Source organism: Anolis sagrei, chromosome 1 (assembly GCF_037176765.1).
Source record: "Anolis sagrei isolate rAnoSag1 chromosome 1, rAnoSag1.mat, whole genome shotgun sequence".
NCBI classification, from domain to species: Eukaryota; Metazoa; Chordata; class Lepidosauria; order Squamata; family Dactyloidae; genus Anolis; species Anolis sagrei.
The window spans coordinates 161881930-161899484 of NC_090021.1; the positions used below are offsets into that span (position 1 = coordinate 161881930).

The 17555-nt window shown below is 38.6% G+C and overlaps 1 protein-coding gene across 6 annotated transcripts in view; it reads left to right on the forward strand.

Annotated features, from left to right (window-relative positions):
* The window catches only part of USP40 (ubiquitin specific peptidase 40), a 62318-nt gene that overhangs the window by 28916 nt on the left and 15847 nt on the right, over nucleotides 1–17555 (forward strand). For 5 of the 6 annotated variants that reach the window (XR_010910126.1, XM_067469861.1, XM_067469851.1 and 2 more), the window contains 11 exons: nucleotides 559–643; nucleotides 1202–1272; nucleotides 1975–2294; nucleotides 4675–4801; nucleotides 6311–6368; nucleotides 8226–8279; nucleotides 9400–9488; nucleotides 11155–11241; nucleotides 13411–13447; nucleotides 14503–14576; nucleotides 15150–15224. Coding sequence is in view for 5 of the 6 variants with exons in the window: in XM_067469861.1 (XP_067325962.1) it covers nucleotides 559–643; nucleotides 1202–1272; nucleotides 1975–2294; nucleotides 4675–4801; nucleotides 6311–6368; nucleotides 8226–8279; nucleotides 9400–9488; nucleotides 11155–11241; nucleotides 13411–13447; nucleotides 14503–14576; nucleotides 15150–15224 (1077 nt within the window). In the remaining variant the exon portion in view is untranslated. The remainder of the gene's footprint in view (nucleotides 1–558; nucleotides 644–1201; nucleotides 1273–1974; nucleotides 2295–4674; nucleotides 4802–6310; nucleotides 6369–8225; nucleotides 8280–9399; nucleotides 9489–11154; nucleotides 11242–13410; nucleotides 13448–14502; nucleotides 14577–15149; nucleotides 15225–17555) is intronic. The other variant, XM_067469863.1, reaches the window with a different exon arrangement.

Genomic DNA, 17555 nt, shown 5'->3' on the forward strand with positions numbered 1-17555 from the left:
CCAAAACCAGAATCATAGTTCATATAAGCTGTTCTGTTTCAATGACATCGGTGTCACTAAGCAGACTCTTCAGGTGCAAAATAAACTGTGCCTGCAGTAGCCTTAGTGGCAGCACAGGTTCAAAATTCAAAATCAGAAATATTCACAAATTGTCTACATATGTAGCTGAGAGGGTGAAACTTTTGCTTTTACATAATTCAGTATATGGAAAAAATTATGCACAAAATTATTTAAAGTATTGTGTATTGAATTACTTTCAAATTATGTGGACAAGGTGTATAAGAAACATAAATGAATTTTGTGTTTAGACTGAGATTCAATCTTCTAGCTATCTCATTGTGTATACACATGTATTCCAAAATCCAAATAAATTAGAAATACAAAAATACTTCTGATTCAAAGCATTTCAGATAAGGGATGCTCAATTTATACATGGTAAGATAAAATACCAACCCTAGAATCAACCTTTCAGCTGCAAATCAAGAATATGAATACATTTTAACTGCAAGATGATAGACCCCTTTTCACTTGAGAAATATTTCAATATTTTATGATTAGTTGCTGGAATTTTGGGAAGGAGATCTGGTTCTCAGCCTTGCAAAGCCTCTGCCAGCTGGACTGCATATATACCAAATTCTTGAGGGTAAGATATATATATATATATATTAAAAGCATTAAAATTCCATAAATGTACTCATATCATAGCATTACCTAAGTATAAAGCAGAATATTTATGTGGAAAAAGCACAAGATTGTTACAATTGATAAGAAACATGTTTGCACTTGTCACTAATGCTTTGTTTCTAAGTCCTTGATGGAAAAATGATCTTAGTATTCCTTTCTTTCATGACTAAAACATTTGAAGAAAGAATTCTAAATTCAGGCACTTGTTGATACCTCTGAATAAATTAAGCAGTTGAGTTCAGTAGATCATATGATACGCATACCAACCTTCAAAGTGCATAACTGTAGTTTTGAATCATGTTGCATTGAGTTTTTGGTGCATAATTTTCCAATTTTTTTGTTTCATAAGGAAAATTGTTTGCTTAGATTTATCTTCAATGCAGTTACATTTTGCTATGTTTTGAATCAAGTCAAATGTCACTGTAAAGTGTCTTTTATACTCTAATTAAACAAAATAATTTAAAAAGCACTTCAAATTGATTTTTTAAATGTAAATACTCTTGTTTTATCTTTGCAGGTGATGATTCTAGTTTAAGTAGCACTGGCCTTTTCGATGGAGCTGATATATTTGTGTGGAATGGAAAAGAGGTAAACACACACTACATTGTAGATGAGATAATTATTTTAAGGCTTCTTTAAAAGCTTCTGGAGGTTTTTGGCTTATTTTAAATGAATGATAAAAAATAATGATAAATACCTAGTTATTCATGAAGAAATTACTTTTTTATTCCTTTGTATTAGGATTTTGATTGCTAAGCAGCAGTCCTTATTCAGCTATTTACTTGACTTGGGAGAACAGGCCTTTGCAGATGGTATATTCATTGAATTTGCATTATTTCATTCCACAAAATTCAAAAAATTAAAGGTAGCCATAATTATACTGTAGCCTTACGAAAGAGTAGCACCCACAAATTATTCCTTGTAAGATCACATTTTCTGTTTTGATGGAGAAAGAGTACCCCAGTGTAGTCCAGAAAAATCTCCTACATCCCAGTGTCACTTTCTCTTTTTCGCTGTGCAGTTGTTTTTATCATAAGGGAAGAATAAATGAGGCGTAAGGGAGAAATCCACAGCTGTTTTAATCCTGTCATCATTTTACTATCGGCACCCAATATACTGGAATATTTACATAATGAAAGATATTACTTAGAAGTCTGGATCATAATATGTTCCATGGAGTGGATGAGGAAAGCCATGTGTCACCAGTGACAAGAATCCTGCACTTGAAAAGTTTATCTTTTGAAACGTGCTCCTGATTTGTTTTCAGACTTTTACATTTTCTTTCTGTAGGTCGATGGAGTGGAAATTCAGACTGGCATTGACCATGAACCTGTTCTCATAAATGTTCTTCGTTTAGCTGGTCATAATGAAGGGCGAAAGGGGCAACAGTTTATGGAGTCCCAGCATGTTTTTTCATGTAGTTTAAGCTTGAGAATGATTTCTGAAGTTTTAACGTCCTCTAAAGGGATAATCTTAAAAAGTCATTCAGGGCTTGAGAGAGAAGCTGACAACTGGAAAGTCATTCCTGAGGAAGATATGGAAAAAACTCTCAGGACAGTTGGCCTTACTGATGGATGCTCAATTCTAGTTTTAGACAGCCATGACCAAAGGTACATGTCACAAATTGATCTCCCATTACATGACTGTTTCTAATTTCACTGTGTAATTTAATTCATGATGCTTGCTTGGCAAGCCAGATAAGCTATTTGTTTTTGTTCATTTTCCAGATCAGTGCTTTGTACATGTGATACATAGAAGCTTAAGGCTAGAAGTATTTTAGAATTAACATATTCAATTTCTTGTACTATGGCATCAGGTATATACCATTCTTTACAGAAGATTGAACCTGTAAAAAATCAGAGCTGATTTTTGCAATTTCCGTAGGCATTATGTGTCTTTTACAAAATCCTACTACTATTTTCCTAATCATCTTAGCCAGCATTAGTTGTTTGAGATCATAATTCCTCCCTAATGTAAACTTAGTAGCCCAGTCCCCGTCCCCCCCCCCCAATCTTTCCATTTGAATGAGGATTGGCATGTTCATGCTGTTTATAGTGTTAGATATCTTGAAAGAGAACCAAGGTGGTGGTGATGGGTGGTTCATGTTGAAGTTAAAAAAAACTCCCCTGTTGACTTTATATAGGGGAAAAATAGTGGCAAGGAGGCTATGGTTTTCCTCCCATGCCAAAGACTTACCCTGACGAGAAACAAGCGGTTTAAAGAATTAGTATATCTAGATTTAACCAGGCTGACCAGTTCTGAATGAGGCTGACATAACTAGTTTTCATAAGTTAGTTTTTTAAAAGCTGATTTCCTTATCCAGCATTTGCTTTTAATCCTTTGGAACTAGAGTTTCAAGATCTTTCTTTCAAGGGCATCGTGCTACTTCTGTCATTTTCCCCATAGATCTTTTTCTGAGAGAGAACTTACATGTCATTTTGTTCCTACCTTAATTTAGTTAAAAAATTGATATTTTATAGCTTAATTTTCTCTGTAACAAAGGTGTAATATTCAAATGTGTATACTAAAATATGTATTTCTAGAGATTTTTTGATGGCACTGTTTGCAATAATGATAATGTAGATGTTAGTCTGCTTTGGATAAATCCAAAGATATATCCCACACCAGATGGTGTCATACTAGCATTTAAGCGGTCTGAATTCATTTCTTTGAAATCAGTATTCACAGGATACACTTTTAGAAATACTTATCAGGATGCAAACAGATGTATTAATTCAGCATGGTCTGAGGTACACAGGAACCTTATACCATAGTCAGTTTAGGATTGTTAAAAATGACCAAGGTTTTTGGGGGTTTTAGGCAGGATTCCTCCATAAACTTTTCATGGTCTCTGGTACAACCGGATGCTTTGATTCTTCACTTCCAAAATTAGATGAGATTGTGTGTACTTTTGAGGTATGAAGGTGTTCCTTCCTGAAGAATGTCTTTCATGATAACATTCACCAAAATATTTCAAAATCCAATAATGTTCTTAATCACACAATCAGTTCATACAGTAGCAGTGTGGCTGGAAATCACCATGAACAGAATTGAAGCCACAGCTGCCATGCTTTCAGTATGGTCTTGAATGTTTTACTTTGAACATCAACTCGCTGTACTGTGTTAGGTAATTGATATGATCAGAAGAGAGATTGCTTTGCAGTGGTCTAGGTGAGGTTTCATATTTAGATAGGCAAACCGACACTGTTCGAATTTGCAAAAGTATTTATGTAGTTTGGATACCAACCTGTAGGTTGAAATGCTATATGAACTTTCCTTCGGCATATGTCTTGCTTTCTCTAATCTTGATGGGCAGTTCCTTTTCTTTTCTTCCCTATGTCTAGCTATAGATAGATAGTTTGTGAGATGGGTTTTTTAGAGGTTGTCTCACATTTATATTAGTCATATTAGTACTCATTTATAGCAGTATTCAGATAACAAGAGGAGAAGGGAAAAGATAGATATGGGAGGGGGCGCATCTTATAGGATCACAATATTGACTATAGTCAGATTTAAAATCTGGTGATGGGATTTCTGATATTAACATATCTATTGCCTGTCACTTGGTCACATTAGAAGCCCCTGGTGGTGCAGTGTGTTAAACCCCTGTGCCGGCAGGACTGAAGACCGACAGGTCGCAGGTTTGAATCCGGGGAGAGGCGGATGAGCTCCTTCTATCAGCTCCAGCTCCTCATGCGAGGACATGAGAGAAGCCTCCCACAAGGATGATAAAAAAATCAAATCATCCAGGCAACGTCCTTGCAGACGGTCAATTCTCTCACACCAGGAGTCACTCCTGACACGACTTGGTCACATTGAGGAAGGGGATTGTGCTGCGATAGTTATTTGTTTCAAGAGCTGTTTGCATAAGACCATATCCTGCTGGGCCTTTATTTGCATACATTAGTACAGTTGTTCAGAATACATTTCCTTGCATTTTGTCTTACATGTGGTGCATAATTATGCATTCTAAGCATGTGTTGTTTGCAGCATGGTGAATGTGGCAGGCGGCAATTTGACTGCTTTTACGCATGATATCAGCTGGTTACAAGTAAAAAAAATCTGTAAATTGGAGGCTGAAGAGATGCAAGTTAAAATTACTGCAACCGTTGAAACAGTAAGTAACAGACATTGTGATTGTGCATGGCTCTGAGAGGCTACATCTCCTGTGACTCATTTCCTTCCATTCTGGCCAGTCAGTCCAGCTACTTATTTTGTTTTCATTCTTAACTTGTCCGGATCCAGGAAATGGCTACTCTTGTTATTTTTGCTGCTTGTGTTTTTCAATGCTTATAGGGAAGGGGGAAAGGACCTGAAGATGTCTCTATGTTTGTAACAACAACATCTGGGATTGATTCACAGTTTGCTTCCTAAATTGATATCAGAACTGCCCAAATTTAAGGTGAAAAATGTATGTGCAGGGGAGATATGTTTACATGACTGGAGTGGGGCTCTCTGAAATAATTTTTTGTTGCTATGCTTACTTTTTGTACTCAGACAACTGTCAGGAAAAGTGTCAAAATTACAATACATATTTGCAGCACGTATTCTGCAAATATGCAGTGGAGCCCCCAGTGGCACAGCTGGTTAAACTGCTGAGCTGCTGCTGAACTTGCTGATTGAAAAGTTGGCAGTTCAAATCCGGGAAGCGAGGTGAGCTCCTGCTGTTAGCCCAGCTTCTGCCAACCTAGCAGTTCAAAAACATGCAAATGTGAGTAGATCAATATTTACCACTCCGTTGGGAAGGTAATGGCGCTCCATGCAGTCATGTCAGCCACATGACCTTGGAGGTGTCTATGGACAACGCGAGCTCTTCGGCTTATAAATGAAAGTGAGCACCACCACGCAGAGTCTGACGCGACTAGACTTAACGTCAAGGGAAAACCTAAACCTTTACCTTTACCCTGCATATTAGCAAGATATGTTTTTACTAGGTTTTTTTTACCAAGTTGGCATGCAACAAAAGGTTCTTAAAGTCTTAGGATGCATAAGAATGTTCATAATGCCATGACTTGTTGCATAGCACAGAAAAAACTATGCAAATTAAATTGAAATTCATTGACTAGTCAGTATCTTTTGGTGAAAAATAAAAAAAAATAAAAAGAGGGGGTTTAATACAGTCAGTCAACCATATTTATTGGGTATAGGAGCATAAAATTGTTATTTTTATCAGGTTTTTCAGCATGACTGTGGTTAACCTCTGCAGAAAGTTGACCACAGAAACATACTGCAGGACCTGGAGCACCCACAGGTTGAAAACCACTGATCTAGAGATTCCTAGAGAAAGGTTTCTTCTGTGAATCTCTAAGTCCTCCAGCATCACTCTATGATCAACTTCCAGTAGAAGTTGACCATAGAATTGCCTGTACCCCTAAAAATCCTAATGCCAGATCCTTCTTTCCAAATTAAAGTGGGTTTCTTCACCATTTCATTTCTTTATAACATCGATAATACAGAAGCAATTGGTTTTTTTTTCTTTGTGAGGGAGAAGAGGTGAGAGAGAGAGAGATTAATCTGATTAGTGCTTTCACAATGAAAAGAAAACCATGTCTAGATAAAAAAAACACTGTCTGTGCCTCTTCAGTTTATTACTTCTTGGAAATAGATTAATGTTTTTTACTTTTAGATGATATCAGATATCCGAATTAAGGCCATTGAGGAAATGCAGTTGGACAAGGAGCTAGGTAAAATAGTTTTCCATATGTAATTTAAGTTAGTTGCCTTTGTTTTTCAGATTTGGCATTGAATACTATTATAAGAGCACATAGGATGAGATTTTAGTTGGATCCAGAGGGTCCCTTATAGAAACATAAATGCTCTTTCTGTTTGCGAAAAGACTGAATTAAGATGAAAAAGTGAATGGTGCCTATTTTTGTATTGTCAAAGCTTTCATGGCTGGAATAAATGGGACGTTGCATAGTTTCCGGGCTGTATAGCCATTTTCTAGCAGCATTTTCTCATGGCATTTCCTGAAACATCAGGAAAAATGCTGCTAGAACATCGTCACACAGCTCAGAAACCTCACAACACCCCTGCCTATTTTTTGTTTTCAGCCTCCCAAAATTCCCCACTTTAGTTGTGGCAAGGCCCTGTTGCACAAAGTCACCTGTATGATTCCAGAAAAAATCTTCTGCCATTTTATAACAGCAATAGGGAACTTGGGCTTGCCAGGGTGGCCCACCCAGTCCCTGGAAGTCCCAAGTGATGCTCCATTCCTAATGCCCTTATTAGAAGGGCAAAAGATAGGAGCTGCAGCTTTGAAAAGTGCTTATTGAAGTGGTGGCTGTGTTTGCTTTGCTCTGTGCTTGCCTCCCCAAATCAGTGAAGTCCCCAAAGGAGTAAAGCTGGCTTGTGATTCAGTTGACATCTGGAGGAGGGTAATTTTGTAATTTTAGAGTTTTTATAATACTGGTAGCCAGATTTTGTTCATTTTCATGGTTTCCTCCTTTCTGTTGAAATTGTCCACATGCTTGTGGATTACCACATAGGGAAGCTGATGAGGAAACACAACATACAAACTATCTACAGACCCACCAAGGAAATCCAACAAATGCTACATTCAGCAAAGGACAAGAGGAATCATTTCACCTCTGCAGGAGTCTACCGTATACCATGCAGCTGTGGACAAGTCTATATAGGGACCACCAAACGCAGCATTGCCCAGACACGGATCAAGGATCATGAAAGGCACTGCAGACTACTTCAACCAGAGAAGTCAGCCATAGCAGAGCACCTGATGAACCAACCTGGACACAGCATATTATTTGAGAACACAGAAATGCTTTACCACTCTCACAACCGCCATGTCAGACTACACAGAGAAGCCATTGAAATCCACAAGCATGTGGTCAATTTCAACAGAAAGGAGGAAACCATGAAAATGAACAAAATCTGGTACCACTATTAAAAAAACTCTAAAATTACAATAGCAAAACAACAGAGAGGAAACAATCAGGCACATCTAATCACCTCTCAACAAAAGATTGCCCCAGGCACTGCCAGACCATCAAATGCTAATCAAGGTGGCCAATTGAAACATTCACACCTAGCTCCAACAAACAAGAGTTCTTTGCCCCACCCTGGTCATTCCACAGACCCACTTTCCTAGTTCCAATAGACTTCACTACCTCTGAGGATGCATGCCATAGATGCAGGCGAAACGTCAGGAGAAAATGCCTCAAGAACATGGCCATATAGCCTGAAAAAACCTACAACAACCCAACTACAGTACTATTGAAAATCTCATAGGATGATTTGCTGCAACAGGAATTGTATGGTTGCTGAGTAGAGTTTAGAGAGGCATATGTTATTTTCCAGAACAAAATAAATAAAGAAGTTGGACATATTGCGAAGTACAGTGTTATGTAACTAGCAGAAGACAGTGCCTTGCTCTCTAGTTCAGTTTCTTGAGTATTTCACACCTGATTTCCTTATCTTACCTGTTGTCTTTTAAATGCTTGTAGTCTTGAGTTAATTGTTATTCTTGATTGTTATTCTTCATGTATTTATTTCATTTTTACATTCTTTTTTTCAAATTTCAGTTAATAATAGCTGCCTCAGACCCATTGGCAAAAATGGAAAACTTCTCTGTCCAGGTAATGTAACGTATAAATCAGAGCCATCCTGGCCCTGTTGATGGTTTGGAACCGAAATTCCGTAATCTCATACTGTTAGCTACGCTTAGAGATACAAACACATAGCAGAGAGTCCATTTATTTTATTTATTTATTTATTTACTGTACTTGTATACCGCCGTTTCTCAGCCAACTGGCGACTCAACGCGGTTTACAACAAATATACAGTCAACATATTTACAGTATGCTAAGAATGAAAACATAGTTTAGATGTGTCATGAAATAATTAGGACTTTTATCATATTAATCACATGATAGATCAATCAGTCATGCTTTTGTCTGCTTTAGATCCTTTCTACATTCTCTTCTTGGGCTTCCCTCCCCAACACAGCCATTTCTATGTCATGGGCAAGGCGGGACGAATAAATGCAAGATCAGCAGCCAGTTCTCTTTTGCTGGAAGTGCTGGAAAGACATCATCTGCAGGGGCCTCCCAAGGACTTTTTGGCAGTTCCTGTGGGTGTCTTTTTGTAATGCTAAAGTGAAATGGATGCACATGAAACAACTGATCGCCTTATTTATTTTATTTATTTATAATTCAAACTTATATGCCGCCACTCCCCTGGGGCTCAGAGCAGCTTACAAGAACAGGCTAAAATCTAACACAATTTAAAACAATTTAAAAACAACAATATCAGAGATCAAAGGCCTGTCGAAACAGATATGTCTTACATGCCCTGTGGAAAGCTGATACATCCCGCAAGGCACGGACTTCAGGTGGCAGAGTATTCCAGAGTGATGGTGCCACTGCTGTAAAGGCTCTGCGTCTGGTTGCTGTTAGACGCAAGGTCTTGACACTGGGAATATCCAATAGATCTTGGCCTTGATAGAGAAATAACTGTTCAGGGAGGGTCACAAGAATGAAAATGGGGGGACAGGGGATTGTGGATGGTTTCATTTAATAGATGTACATAGTTCTGTAAGTTCCAAACTACATCTCCTCAATGCAAGGTTCTGGCTACTGTTTTCCATGGTTGCAGCTTTCTAATATTAACTTTTATATTTATGATTATTTAAAATACTTTTTGCACTTATTTTCATTTTTTAAATGTATGTGTTTTTTAAAAACTCTGCCCATTAAGTGCCTGAGGACTATACGGTTAAAGAAGCAGAGCTCAAAATGGGAAGCTTACTAGGCCTTTGCTCTGGAAAAGCTCCAACAGCCACTCAGGTAAAATAAGCAATTTCAGCAATTTTTGTGAGAGTATTCCTACTTAATACTTTTCATGTATTTATACTTTATTGTAAATATTGAGACTGATGTTAGTATCATAAATTTTCTCTTTGATAAAAACTTTATTACAATGTTAAGGAATTACATAACCTCAGACTGTATTCGTTGAAATGTACACTGTTTGTGATGTATCTAGTCAGGTTAGCTGGCCGATTTTGAAAACTATAGTTTCTTAGCTGTGATCTCAACTATGTTGATTCACAGCTAGAGAACTGTGAGTGATAATATCTGTCCTATTATATAGCTAGTTCCCTTAAATACCAGTTGTAACAATTTTACTTTGAAATAGTATTGAAAAGGGCCCTGAATTTAAGCTAGTTCTTTTGACATCCCAATACCTAGACTCTTACGAGGATTATTTACTTTAACAGTGTGTTCTTAAACATTGCTTACTATTTATTGAACATACAAATTAACAGAAGCTGCTTTTTATCATCAGTATTGTGAATTCTTATTCACAACAGCTCCTGTTCACAATAGACTCAGAAACAGAAAAGTAAATTCCAACCAACCCTCCTTATATTACAAACTTTCCTTTGAGTTACAATGAGACAACGCCCCACCCTCAACTGCTCCTGCATTCTCCTCCAAACTACACCAGTTGTGCTGCCCGAGCTGCCCTTTGCCTTGCCTGCCAAGAGGTCCTTCTCCTGCTTCTACTTACATCTCCCCAAACAGTAGACAAATCAACCTCCCTCCAAGTTTCATCCCCAGCAAACCCTCTGAATGTGTCACTACTTGTAGGCTCCTCACACCCTTCTCTCACTTCTGCTACTGCTACTGTAGTCCAATCCATCTCATCCCCAACCCCATCAGTGTCACTCCCAGCACTTTTCATAGAATTTGCTTCATTGCCAAACCCATCATCCCCATCAAAACCTTCAAAAGACTCTTCATCAGTAGGTTCAGTTCAGTAAGTATTTGCCGAATTCTCTTCTGCTGTTGCTCTTCAATAGATTCTTGCTCCCGAGTAGACCTTTTTGCCTGCCTAGTCTCCAACTCCCTGTTGTTACTACTACTCAGAGACTCATCCACAACAATAACCCTCTCAATATGCAAAAATAAAGAATAAATAACCTTTGTTTTGATATTGAATCTGAAATCCAATTCAATATATGTAATTGATTTTGATTCAGATACATATGTAGATCTTTGTATAACCAGGATGTGTATTCCTCCTCAAATGATCAGGCAGGAAAACCGTAGTAAGATTAGCAGATTGCTGTTTGTCTCAGGCTATGAGTTATAAGTTTTCATAACTTTTATTTGTGAAACTGCTATATTGCATGCTGTGATATTTGGACACAAAAGGTCCCTTGCGAGCAGTTCTGTGCATAACTAACTCATTAGTAAGCTCTACTAGATTCAGTTCCAGATGGAATTGGGCTAACTTTGTATCTGAAAATATACCAGAGTGAGCAGCTGGCAGCTTTCTATGTGTTGATGGAGTCTCCCGGTCATTTCTGGCATTTGACGTGCTCTCTTGGGCTGATCAAAGCTGGAGTCCAAGTTGCCCCACTTTGAATATATTATTTAAATCCATTTAAAATGTACTTTAAGGAAAACTTATTTTTTAAAACTTGATGTGTTATCTTTCTCTTAGCTTTTCCTGTATTTTATTGTTGGTCATGATCTTCAGTGTAGTCCAGAGAAAGAAATAGTGGTGGAGGAGACTGCTACTGTAAAAGAGGTAAATTATCTGAAAATGCTGTGGAAAGCTTCCTGTGCTTTTAAAATATAACCTCTACATTAACATACCTTACCTTCTTGCACTGTGCTTGAAAGTGTGAAAATAAATCGATGTATTAGGACTACCATGCTAATCTGTGAAATCAAAGTGCAGTTAACTAAAGTCCCTGTTAATTAATTTGTGTGGGAAGGGATAATCCACAAGATTGTTTTGGTATTTATGTATTATAGTTTTAAACCTGTATCTTCCCTCATAAACTACCATGTCGAGTCTAAGCCACAATATATGTTTTACTACATACTAGCGGTCCTCTGCCATGCGTTGCTGTGGGCCAGTTTGGTGATCTGGAAAATAAAGTAATTGTTAATCGATGGAATTTTTTCTGCTTGTGGGTAAACAGTATTTCTTGCTGTTTCTTTGTCAGTGTTGATGTGGAGAGTGTCTGGTTTGCCTACTCTGGAACATGCAACATATCACTGTCCTTCTTTAAGGGTCTCTTTCAAATCTAGGATACTATATCTGTGTGTGTGTGAATCATATAGATCTATCTCTATCTATGGCTGGATGGCTCTTTGTCAGGAGGGCTTTGATTAGATTTTCTTGCCCTGGTGAAGGGAGTTGGACTGGATGGCCTTGAGTATTTTCTGTTGGTCATGGGGGTTCTGTGTGGGAAATTTGCCCCAATTCTGTCGTTTGTAGGGTTCAGAATGCTCTTTGATTGTAGGTGAATTATAAATCCCAGTAACTACAACTCCCAAATGTTGAGGTCTATTTCCCCTAAACTCCACCTGTGTTCATATTTGGGCATTTGGAATATTTGTGCCAAGTTTGGTCCAGATCCATCATTGTTTGAGTCCACAGTGCTCTCTGGATGTAGGTGAACTACAACTCCAAAACTCAAGGTCAATGCCCACCAAACCCTTCTAGTGTTGTCTGGGAGTCCTGTGTGTTACCTTTGGTTCAGTTCCATCATTGGTGGAGTTCAGAATGCTCTTTGATTGTAGTTAAACTATAAATCCCAAGAACTACAACTCCCAAATGACAAAATTTAAAAAAAAATGACTGAATGACATACATTGGGTTGTTAGGTGTCTTGTGTCCAAATTTGGTGTCAATTCGTTCAGTGGTTTTAGAGTTCTGTGAATACCACAAACGAACATTACATTTTTATTTATATAGATTATTATAAAATAACATTGATCATATTAGTGAAAAGTATACTTGTTTGTTTATTAGACAGTTTATTTCTATTGTGGTGGTGGAATCAGGAGTGAAAAATAAAATAAGGATTGAACTAGCCAAAGGGGGGGGGGGGGGGGGGGAGAGGCTGTTTGCAATTTCTCAATCCCTTCTTTCTGCTCTTGTAAGACATGCCAGCTGTATATTCTTGTGATAGCAACAGCAGCCTGCCTATTCCCCTCTTTGAAACAAGAAGCACCTTGCTAGTATGGATTATAAATAACTATGTAACAAAATTTGAAAAACTTGCTAGGAAATGACATTTATAACCCAGGATCAGAAATCAAGTTGCATAGTGTAATCAGCAGTGCTTGAGAAGTTGGGATCTTTATTTGTTTTGAGCTCAAATAGCAGTAATGGCTGCTGTGCAAATTGCAGAAGTTGTTGCATGTGTATGAGAATTTAATTGTATTTGGGATCTTTTTGTGAAATGTTCATAAATTAGTTTGTCAGAAAGTTTTTTCCATTCCAAAAGTTTTCTTATGAAAAGCGTTATGTTCCACAAAACACTTGTTAAGCAAAAGTAATGTGTTTTTGTATAAACTACAATGCTGTTTTTTACACAAAAAAACCCTTTGCAAAAAATTCCACAAAGGACTGAATTTTCGGGGGGAAGACAAAAGTTTCTCTTAGCATTTCCCCCTGTAGGCATTTTATAGTTTTGAGGCACCCATTCTCATTAAAGATGAAAAGTTTTCTGATTATTATTTCATCCCTACAGAGAAGTATGGTGTAAATTGGACAACAATGTAATTTCACATTGGAACTGAAAAGTAGCCATATTTCAGAGTTTTATGCATGCATGTGTTATTGCCCCAAAATATTCTGAAAGAAATATTGTCAAGATGTATTTGGCTTCCAATTATGAAATTCTGTCTTTTCCAGTACTGAAACTGTATTAATTTCACACACTGTTGTTTTTTTTTTCAGTGTCTAAACTTAATGCTGAAGAAATCTGGTTTGACAGGTTAGTATAAATATTATGTAGAAGCCTTTAATAGAAAAACATATATTATTTTGTCATCTCTAGATGCATTTATCAATCAGTGTAGTTCAGTGATGGATTGGATAAAGAAAATAATATTATCCTGTGATATCATTCAAAGATTAGAATAATTTTGAACTTTTGCCATTAGCAGGGCTAGCTTCAAATTATTGTTGGAAGCTGATAGAGTCATTTGAGATTTTATCAGTTTCTGGAATTTTGTCTACTAAAGAATCCCTCACATCTAGTGTTTTTGTAGATTCAATGCTATTGAAATGTGTCAAAAAGAGGCAACAGATCTATCTCAAAACTGGTGTATTGTCCTTAATAATAAAATAATGTGTGCTGCTGTGTGTCTGTTTCTGACATAGCTCTAAAACTGTGAAGTCATCCATAGTTTTGGCCTCAACTTATACATGAATTCTGCCCCGGAGTGTGGTGGAGGCTCCTTCGTTGGAGGCTTTTAAACAGAGGCTAGATGGCCATCTGTCAGGGGTGCTTTGAATGCAATTTTCCTGCTTCTTGGCAGGGGGTTGAACTGGATGGCTCATGAGGTCTCTTCCAACTCTATGATTCCATGAAGTCAGTTTATATATGAGGATATATGGTAGTTTCCTCAGGTTCCTTAAAATCTATCCTGTGGCCTTTAGCTCTATTATCAACTGGTAGAAGGTAAGCAGCAAGTCAGAAGGTGCAGTTAGGCCTAGGATATTAATTGCTCCAGTCAACTGGGCAGTTCCATATGTCCTCTTCAAATCATTAACAGAACCAGGTTCTTCTGCCAGGTAATGGAGTGAAGGAATATATTGGGCTAAGCCAAAGGCATTCCAACTACTAGTCTTTTTCAGAAAAAAAAATAACAGGAAAGAATAGAGTGTGGAAAACAAGGCGAAAGCACTAAAGAAAGTGTAGGATCAAGGAGTCTTAGTACCGTATTTTCATAGCTATATACTCTTGTGAGCTTTAATAAATTGATGTATGTGTGTATGCATGTGAGAATATATTTTCAGCATGATTTTCAATTGTTTTGTATCCAGGAGATGACTGGCATTTGAGAAAGATTGACTGGTGTTATGAAGCTGGGGAACCATTAAACGAGGAGGTAAAAGGGGTAATGTATACATAAACAAGTTGTCCTTTCAGTGTTATTTTTCGAACACACCATAAAAATTGCACTATGTAACAAAATTTGAAAAAAAAATCTGTTCCTGGTTTGAAAGTGTTATTTTCTGATTAATTGTGTGTTACTTACTTTGAAAGTAGTTATTATACTCCAGAAACTTTGTTTTTGTGGCTGCCACAAACTGTTGCATCGGTTGAGACTTTATGAAAGATTAATTGAAAACAATAGCACAATGTGCTACAGGATGTCTCGCAAAAACAAGTTTTTGCATTTTAATAAAAAATCATGTTTTCATGATAGAATTAAGAAATGATATTTATAATCCAGAAACAAAAATTGTGTTAATATTGTTGTTAGCCATACACGATAGCTGATTATTCAGTTAGTTAAAAACTAGTATTCTGTATGAATTAGAATGTGCTTTTGGAGGGGCCTGCCATGGAAAAATGCAGCTCAGTGACTGCACTGTTTTAACTTTTAAAATTTTAAAATAAAAACATTTGTTTGATCCTTGTTGTGTAAACTTTTGTACAATCCTTTGTCTTCGTTTTGTTTTCACAGAATGCAACCCTAAAGGAACTTAGTATCTGCTGTGGAGACATTTTGAATGTTGCTGAGGGGAAGCTTCCACCAAAGGTAAAGTAAATTGGTTGCATCGTATTACAGTAGTTAACTTTTTAATCAAGAATAGGGAGACTTGTGTTCAGACTACTACTCCTCATCCTTGAAATGCATTGGGAGACTTTGAGCCAGTCACTAATTGGTTGAGGACCCTTCTCACTCTTTCATTCACCCTCTTCCCATTTTAACACATTAAGCTCACCTATTTTATAAAGGAAAGAAGTAATATTAAACATCATGGGTTTCTTTAGAAAAAAATGAGTCACAAAATTGAAGCAATTATAGCTTTGGGCTGGTTCATTTCATGCAGCTTTCTTCACATAAGCTCAGTTTCTGAATATTTCTCTTCAAGTTGCCTATTAACTTATGGAAACCCCATTGAATTCCATAAGTTTTTCTTAGGCAAGGAATACTCAAATGTAGTTTTGCAAATTCTCAAATTCAGCCTACACCACCTGGTGGGCATTAATAGCCTCCAATCCAAGTTCTGGCTCTGTCTAGCCTCCAAATTTATTCCTTTATTCACTTCCCCTGACTGATACCAGTGTGAGCAAGATCAAGACATTGGGAGATATTGGGTAGCGTACCTGGATTTCAGTAAGGCCTTCGACAAGGTCCCTCATGACCTTCTGGCAAACTAGTCCAATGTGGGCTAGGCAAAACTATGGTGAGGTGGATCTGTAATTGGTTAAATGGACGAACAAAGAGGGTGCTCACCAATGCTTCCTCTTCATCCTGGAAAGAAGTGACGAGCAGAGTGCCACAAGCAGGGTTTGGTCCTGGGCCCGGTCCTGTTCAACATCTTTATTAATGACTTAGATGAAGGGCAAGAAGGCAGGATCATCAAGTTTGCAGACGACACCAAATTGGGAGGTATTGCCAATACTCCAGAGGACAGGAGCAGGATTCAAAACGATCTTGACAGATTAGAGAGATGGGCCAAAACTAACAAAATGAAGTTCAACAGTGACAAATGCAAGATCCTCCACTTTGGCAGGAAAAACGAAATGCAAAGATACAGAATGGGGGACGATGCCTGGCTTGAGAGCAGTATGTGTGAAAAAGATCTTGGAGTCCTCATAGACAACAAGTTAAACATGAGCCAACAATGTGATGTGGCGGCAAAAAAAGCCAATGGGATTTTGGCTTGCATCAATAGGAGCATAGTGTCTAGATCAGGGGTCACCAAATTACGGCCCAGGAGCCGGATACGGCCCACCGGGGGCATTTATCCGGCCCCTGGTTGAACCAATAGCTGCCTGGTTGCTGCTCCTCCCCCGCTCGGGGGCTGGGAAGGAAGATGGAGGCAGAGGCGCGGACGCTGTGAGTGCTGGGTCTGAATGGAGGGAGCGAGAAGGCAGGCAAGCAGATCAGGGCCTTCCTGCCCCCCTTCCAGCCCCCGGATGCTCCATCTCTTCCTGTAGAGCTCCAGGGTGTATGAGGCATGGTGCACCATGGCTGGGGCTGCAAGGTTGGCAGGCAGCGGGAGGCACGTCTGTCTCTTTTCTCCACGCTCCTAGCCAGCCACTCTCCTCTTGCTGCTCCTGTTGCCCCCGGATGGGAGACCAGCAGCAAGAGCAAGAGGAGAGCAGCTGAAGGCTAGGAATGTGGAGATGAGAGACAGACGCGCCTCCCGCTGCCTGCCAGCGCTGCAGCCCCAGCCATGGCGCACCCTGCCTCGAACATCCTGGAGCTCTACAGACGGAGCTGGAGCATCCGGGGGCTGGGGGGTAGGGGCAGGAAGTCTCTGATCTGCTTGCCTGCCTGCCTTCCATCCTTCCCTCCTTTTGCCTTTCTTTCCCCTTTCCTTCCTTCCTTATATCCTTCTCTCTTTCCTTCTTTCTGCCTTAATCCCTTCCCTCCCTTCCCCTTTCCTGGTTTTCCATTTCTTCCTTCTTTCCTTCGGCACTTGGCCGCTCCCTCCCTCCATTCAGATTAAGCTCCGCCTCCTCATCCCCCGTAGCGGCAGCAGCAGCAGGGCAAAGGGGCAACACAAAGGCCAGTATTCCATTTGCAGCATATCAGGTTTTTGTGCCAAATTTGGTAAAGACCCATCATTGTTTGAGTTCACAGTGCTCTCTGGATATAGGTAAACCACAACTCCAAAACTCAAGTCCAATGCCCTTCAGTTTACTTCAGGAGACTGTTGTTGTTGTTGTTGTTATTGCTCCTGCAGTAATTCTATCTTCCTGCCTGGCAGAAGGAAGGGGCTGGACTAGATGACCTTTGGGGGTCCCTTCCAATTGTTTGAGTCTGAGAATAATAATAATAATAATAATAATAATAATAATAATAATAATAATAATATACTAATGCTATCTTCCTGCCTGGCAGAAAGAAGGGGCT